The sequence below is a fragment of the Penaeus vannamei genome, chromosome 31, assembly GCF_042767895.1.
Source record: "Penaeus vannamei isolate JL-2024 chromosome 31, ASM4276789v1, whole genome shotgun sequence".
NCBI lineage: Eukaryota > Metazoa > Arthropoda > Malacostraca > Decapoda > Penaeidae > Penaeus > Penaeus vannamei.
This window is the reverse complement of record NC_091579.1, coordinates 16,157,810-16,165,309: the sequence shown is the minus strand read 5'-3', so window position 1 is coordinate 16,165,309 and position 7,500 is coordinate 16,157,810. Positions and strand designations below refer to the sequence as shown.

General features: G+C 40.4%; 2 protein-coding genes across 4 annotated transcripts in view; one reads left to right on the top strand and one right to left on the bottom strand.

The window, feature by feature from the left end:
* The window catches only part of LOC113821358 (uncharacterized), a 24,471-nt gene extending 22,787 nt beyond the window's left edge, over positions 1-1,684 (top strand). For all 3 annotated transcript variants that reach the window (XM_070143915.1, XM_070143914.1, XM_070143916.1), the window contains one exon: positions 1-1,684. This exon is cut by the window's left edge and continues 185 nt beyond it. In XM_070143915.1, the coding sequence (XP_070000016.1) occupies positions 1-1,526 (1,526 nt within the window). In that variant the 3' untranslated portion in view covers positions 1,527-1,684.
* A 4,391-nt stretch (positions 1,685-6,075) lies between these two features.
* LOC113817464 (glutamate receptor) overlaps positions 6,076-7,500 on the bottom strand; it is a 7,503-nt gene continuing 6,078 nt past the window's right edge. The window contains exons 4-6 of the mRNA XM_070144156.1: positions 7,088-7,305; positions 6,662-6,890; positions 6,076-6,464 (exon numbers count right to left, since the gene is read on the bottom strand). Of these exons, the coding sequence (XP_070000257.1) occupies positions 6,187-6,464; positions 6,662-6,890; positions 7,088-7,305 (725 nt within the window). The 3' untranslated portion in view covers positions 6,076-6,186. The remainder of the gene's footprint in view (positions 6,465-6,661; positions 6,891-7,087; positions 7,306-7,500) is intronic.

Here is a 7,500-nt window from a genome sequence, read left to right as displayed (position 1 = left end):
CAAGTACTATTGGCCTATCTGATCCTGCAATCGCCCCCTGGGAAGCTAAGCCATCGCCGGGATATACAGCCATCCTGTCTTCGTTCTCTGAATTACACAGCGACACTTCAGCCATTCCGTCTGCCTTAACGAATGCAGTCGGAACTCCTTATTCAAGGGTTTACAGACGTCCAGAAGAATTCGTGAACGAGAAGGCACACGAAAAATCTCCTGCAGGTCATGTAGCTTCTCTATCAGCAGATTATGGAACGCAAACATCTAGTAATCTGGCAGAGAATGGAGGCAGGAAAGGTAAAAGAATATCTTCTACAGGTTATGTGGCTTTTCCAGAGGACTTTGGAAATGAAGGGATATCTTCCGCAGCTCAGCCGTCGCCAGGATATGTAGCCATCTTACCCCAGTTCTCAACCTTTAACAATGACAAGTTGCCTGCTCCATCAATCTCGACAAATGAAATCAGAGCTCCGTATTCGAGTGTTTACAGAAGTCCAGAAGAATTCAAGAATATAAGGGAACACGAGAAATCCTTTCCAGGTCATGCAGTTTTCCCGCCAACAGATTCTGGAATGCAAAGCTCCGACGGCATAAGAGGGGAGGTGGACAAGGATACAGAGGAATCATTTTCTACAGGATTTGGAATGCAGCCTCCTCGTGAAGTGATAAAGAGCGAGGACAGGAATAAACATGACACATATTCGGAAGGTTATGTTCTCTTACCATCAAATCTTTTTGGAACACAAACCTCCAGTAATCTGAGAGGCGACATGGGGCAGAAAATACAAGGAATATCTTCCGCAGCCCAAGCTTCTCCGCCAGCTGGCTTTGGCACACAAGCCTCCCCTAAGGAGATACATCAAAAGGAGACAGGCGCCGTGCCCAAGGCACCGAAAGGGCCAGTAGCAAGCAAAACAGAATCTAAGGCAGAGACTAGAGGGTATGTGATGATAGACTTCCCTATTTCAGCGAAAGACACACGGGGCGATACATACCAGAGTGGTGCCAACTCAGAGTCTTCCTCGAGTAACAAAGAAAAGTGTGAAGAAGCATCAGGCATTCATCATTATGTCTCAAGGGTTGACGGCAGATCAAAAATATCATCTGATCAGAAAAATAAAACTTCAGGCGAAGTTCAGTCTGCAATGCCTTCAGCGGGATATGTGACTGTAGATTTTCCTTTCGTAAGATTTTCAAATCAACGAAATTCACTAAACCAATTACCAAATAGTAATGAACACATGGAAGAAACAGAAATGACAGAGACAAAAAGGGGACTTTCCCCTCCCGTCCCATGTGGCGCCATTGAAGCATCTCCCATTCTGGAAAGCGAACTGAACGCCCTTTGCAACAAGCCGCCGCCTGACATCCCCATGAACGTACCTGTGATGACAGTGCATCGCGTGTTAACAGAAGTCACTGCGCCTGAGAACTCCTCACGTTCATCTCTTGACGTGAACGTAGGCTCAGCAGCGACCTCTGGGTACGTAAGAACAGGTCACATATATTCTGGGAAGAATGAAGAATACTAAGGTGAAAAATGGAAAACGTCATGGATCGGGAACCTCTCTTAAGCCAATGATATATAGCGTGCAAATTGTAGCTCTAATGATGTACAATAAGTTCAAAACTGATGAATCGCATGGTTAAGGAAGAAAAAAGAAATAAAGAAATTGATAAACAAAAGACTTAGACTGCAAATTATGCTGAATGACACATGGCTAACGAAAAATAGGTGTGTGGTGGACAATCAGGTACCTCGCACAGTGTAGGTGGTCTGCAATGATTTGTATCCTTTTGCTGTGCGAGTATCGCCTTGATCCTTTTATGTACAGTGCATAGAAACAGCTGATGTATGGATGTATTGTACTTCTTTTGTCAACTAGAAAGGCAAGAAAATGGCGGACAAATGCCCTTTCTCCTTTTTATTGCTGGTAGATATTCGAACAGAATGTTGGGGGCTTTTCGGAAAATCGTTTTGTTGGGATTGTGTTGATAAACTGCATCGGGTCGAAGAGAAAATGCTATGGAATGTGCAGTTGATTTGCATATTAAACATCCTTACTAGCAATTTTACCAAAATAATGACTCATATTGTTATCATAATTATCATTGTTAATGTTAATTGTTACTGTTTTCCTAATAGTAAAAATAATATTAGTTTTAGTATAAGTATGGATATTTCCATCATTATTCAAACTTGGCTCCATTTGCTGTTTTGATCATTAAATCTGTGTTTTTATATAAAAGGGTAGATCACTTATCAGCAACACCAAAATACTCTACGGGGGCCAATAATCCAATTTGACTAACCTTCATAGAACGGAAACTAATGTCACCTGTAATAAATAAACTGTCGATGATAAACATGTCACCTGGGGGGGGGGGGGTCATAGTAGCATAGGGTATTGTGTTATAATTTTTTTCTTTTTATCTGTATTGAAACGTAAACTCATGTTAGATCCTAAATGTGCAATGAGACAATGTAATTATAACCATATATCAGATGCATTAAAGCTTATCCACGTCTGTGCAGTTAACCGGGTGGTAAGAAAAAGACCAAACATAATGTTACTGATAACATCAGCTGCTATTGTTGCCATCATTAGTATTATTTGTATCTTTTCTGTTAACTATTTTGTTATAACTGTTCATATGTTAATGTTGTTGTCGTAATGGTATTGGTAGTCATAACAAATTAATCATCATTGATATTATCATTATCATTATTATTAGTCTCATTACTATCATGATTATCATTATCATTATTTTTGTTATTATTATTATTATTATCATTGTTACTATTGTTACTATCATCATCACCATCATTATCATTATTGTTGTAGTGGGACTATTCGCCCACTCCTTGTCCTACCACGGTCCCCCCCTCTTTGGTAGGACGGAGTCCATGGTACGAGTCGGATTCAATGAACCCATTGGAAAATGGGCACCGAGAACTGCTGTCAACATTGTTTTATTTTCCTTGTATATACCCTATTTTTATCATGTGTATTTATCCTCCGTGGTGGAAATGCGGGGTACCGCCCGTAATTATTGTAAGCAAACGTACGTGGGCTTAGATACGTACATGCTATGTTTATTGCCTCTTATATGCCCAGTAAGTCATGTGAGGACACTATCTACCAGGAGGATAGTGTCACGAATATACACTGTTATTTATAGATACGTTCAAGTAATTGTATGGCGTCTGCTAGTGACGTCATACTAGTGGCTTGTCATGCCGTCATTAGTGACGTCATGATCCGTGACTGCAGCCACTCACGAGTCTCCACGAGAGGGTAGACAATACCCCTGTAGAGGGCGCTGATACCCCCTCGGGTACTTTTTTGGTAGTACCATTACCGGGAGATCTGCTCTCGCCTCCTTCCTGCTCGGACCCCCCGCTGCTTTAACATGTAAGGTCACGGTCAATATTATGTATTTTACATGGAAATCACCAATTATTTATTTGAAGCTTTAGTGACTGGTGCAAGTATGGTAAACATGTAAAATAGGATCTAAGACGAAAGTAAACAAGCAAGCAATCAGCGAATTGTTCATGATTTCCCCCTGGCTAATTTGTGATGAAAAGGTCAGTGTAAAATAGTGCTGGCTATGAACTACTGATGATTTACTGAAATACTTCAGCAGATGTACAAGAGAATTCATTATATATATTTTACCTAGTATTAAATGAACTTGTTTTCTCACGTATGCGAGTGCCGTGACGTGGACTCCCCCGCTCATCCGCTTTGGCCGCTGCCAAAGGGGGGGGGGGCAGGTGGTGCTCGCATCTGGGGATTTAGGGCAAAAGGAAGGTGCAGAACAGATCTCCGAGGGACACTGACCTGGAATTGTCCCGGTATTATACGAGAAGTAGCAGTACTGCATTACTGTTACCTTACATTATTACTATGATTATTATCTTTATTATTACTATCATTATTATCATTATCATTATCATCATTATCATTATTATTACTATCATTATTATTATCTTTAGTATCATCATTATCATTATTATCAGTTATCACTTTTATTACTATCATTATGATCATTATCATTACTATTATTATTATTGTTATTATTATCATCATTATGATTATTATTAACATTTTTGCTGTTATTATCATTATTATTATCATTTTTGTTATCATTATTCATGTTATTATTACTGTTGTTATTGTTGTTGTTGTTGTGTTGTTGCTGCTGCTGTTGTTATTATTATCATAATATTCATTCATCATTTATCACTGCTTCGTGACAAACATAATTCGTGATCCACATCATTATTCTTATTGTTGTTAATCATATTCGTGTGATTAATTAGTTATAATAATTTCTGTATGATAAGAATACTTTGTTATGATAGGCTATATTATAATATCAAGAAAGTTTAATATGCTATAATAGAAATGATAGGGTTATGTATATTTGTAACAAAGGTTATAATTATTTTTCTTACAGTTATTCCTTTTATTTGTAATCAATACCACCATATCAATAATGCTTATTATATTTCTGAATACTTTAAGAATTACTATAATTACTTTTGATATTAATAATCCTCGTTTAGTGAGAGTATATCACAGTGTTTAAGCTCTACGTCGGGAAGTATAGCAAGAAGGGAAAAAATAGTTTGCGTGTGTGTGTGTGTTTAGCTAGTGTTGGTAGCCCTGCTCTATTGATGCTAGGTATATCGCTTTCGGTTGTGGAACTTAAAGCACGATTTTGCAAGTAATGTTCCTTATGAGATTGATAGCTTTTACTCGTTACATAATGAGTAACATTTTGAATCATTTTTTTTCTTTTTTCAATCATGACGCACATCATGAAGTAAATGAAACAGACAAATCGTGGTTCTACTTGCCTTAACTGACACTGGGTACTGGCTTCAGTCCGGGATTATCGTCATCTTGGCCAGACCAAGGGGCGCTCTCTGGGGAAATAAGCGAGCCGGACCCAGAAATTTCTTTGCCCATATGCATTTTTTTTTTATCCTATTAGAGATGATCTATAACCTATGATCATCCCAGGAGTTTGTTAAGTACTATTATGCAATCATAATATCATTAATAACCCTTTGAAGCCATCCCGGACGCCAAATCCTCGAGAGTGTAACCGTAATATAAGCACAGCGTGAGGCTGGGCGGTCGGGGATGCCTCGGGGCCAAGGCCAGTGGAACCCCGGCTTGAGTCTACGAAGGATATGACGTCATACGATAACAAATACGACTTATCAGAGCGCCCCAAGATAACGATGTGATATTGGTTTCAACGTAGCGGGAAACGTTGCGGCGACGCGTTTCTCCGAAGGTTGCATCAGGGCCTCGACCAACGCCCCCTCTCTCCTCAGCGGTGATAAGGATTTTTCTTGTTAAATCAACCATTTGTTTGTCCTCCTTTGTTTATCGTGTTCGGCAGCTGTATATAAACAGCTTTTTATCATTTCCTGATATCTTCAGGATTTCGAGAAAGACTGCGTAGTAAATTATATTGATTTTTTTTTAGAATCACATTGGAAAAAGTAAAGTAAATTAAATTCCATAAAGGTTATTTTTATTTATTATTTCCATAAATCTTTTTTTCTTCATTTTTCTTTTTCCTCATCTCCTTAATAATCATAAACTCATAGCCTTACACGTAACAAATCAGACAATGAGAACAACTCTAACATAGTTTCGGACACAAGGAAATGAACAGAAATGACATTTTGCTGGCTCGTTGGCTGTCCCAGATGCACCCTGCTTCTACGTTAGGATGCAGGAAGTATATATAGTTTATTATCTATTTTATTATCTTATCTTTAAGTATGATTGGTGCCTAGTGATTCTTTTGTATCTCCTATTTCTATGCTGTTGGATTAACGAATAAAATGCTGAATGCTGACACGTATTTTGAAATCCTAAAATAAACTGTCTGAAAGCTGTATCTTGGCAAAAGGTTGACACTGACAAGAATGGTAGCTTCATGCAAAAAGCAATCTCTCTCTCTCTCTCTCTCTCTCTCTCTCTCTCTCTCTCTCTCTCTCCCTCTCTCGCTCTCTCTCTCCCTCCCTCCCTCCCGCCCTATCTCTCTCTCTCTATCTATCTATCTATCTATCTATCTCTATACACCACACTATATCATTGAACATCAACATGTTTCACTCCCCTTAACCATCATTAATTGAAATACAGAAAACATTTCCCATTACCAGAAGGACTTCATCTGCAAGTCCACATCCAAGACATCTTCTACGTGCCCAGACGTCTTATCACTGCTTACCCCCTCAAGCGTCGCCAGTAAAGACGACGCTCGATAAGCGCGATAACACTGGCAAGCACCATCGTCACGCCCAAGAGCAGAAATGGTGCCATGACGCTGGTCAGTCCCATGGCTTGGGCGCCCTTCGTCCGACAGTCGTCCAGGTCGGGAAGCCATTTTCTCCGTAGATTGACGAGGACGCCGGATTCCGCCATGGCTGAATGCTGGGGCGGGGGGGGGGGGGTTGGAGGGAGTTAAAATGTGACTGTGGTAGAAAGAGAGAGAGAGAGAGAGAGAGATAAAGAAAGAGAGAGAGAGGGGGGGGAGAGACAGGAACAGAAATAAACACAAAAACAATAGCAGCATATCAATTATACCTAGCCATTGGACAGCTTAAACAAAACAGCTCTACACAACATACTGGTATTTGAGAACAGGAAACAGGGGCGAGTTCCTCCGCATCGCCCACGAATAGGGACGCGGAAGTACTGGCCGGGCAAGTACTTGCTGCGGAAGAGAAGCTCGTTGATCAGGTAGGCGTGGCGCTCCTCCAACACCTGCTGCAGTCCGAGCCATGAGGGTTTGAGGTTCTCCGGCCGCGGGAGGATCAGCTCGTCCCAGATGGAGCGGTAAAGAGGCTGAGAAGATAGCTGGAAAGCCATGAATACATGTTTGTAAACATTTTACTTCCTTTGAATGCAGTGCCAATGTGGATTCTGGTGTGAATTACTATTAATGAATCTTTCATGTAGATGGGAAAATAAGCTTTTGCAATAAACAATAGACTTGTAGATAGTGGTGATAAAGAGCCTTGAAAAATAAATGAAAAGGATGAGGGAAATCTTGCCTTAAAGAAATTGTCGAGAGCGCCCCCGCCGCTGAAGCCAAACGAGTAGGTCCTCCTCTCGTAGAGCTCTTGCAGGCTCTCGAAAGGCAAGGTGAGCCTGTTCACCGTGAGAGTCGAAACGAGGAAAGTCGTGTAGAAGTTGTAGACCAGGAGACTCGTGAGGAAGATGGTGAGGATCAGGATTCTGTTGGATTTACTGAAGAAAGCGAAGCTGGTTCCTGAAACACCAATATTAGGTTCGAAGCGAAAACGGGAAGGTTCATAAATACATTGGTTTGCATTCTGTTTAAAACATGGAATCAATTTGTGTTGATTTACGCAGGGTTCAACACCATAGTTTGAGACAGAATGTACAACCTACGAGTAGGAAGAATTAGATATACACAGAAACACACAGACAAACACACACACAC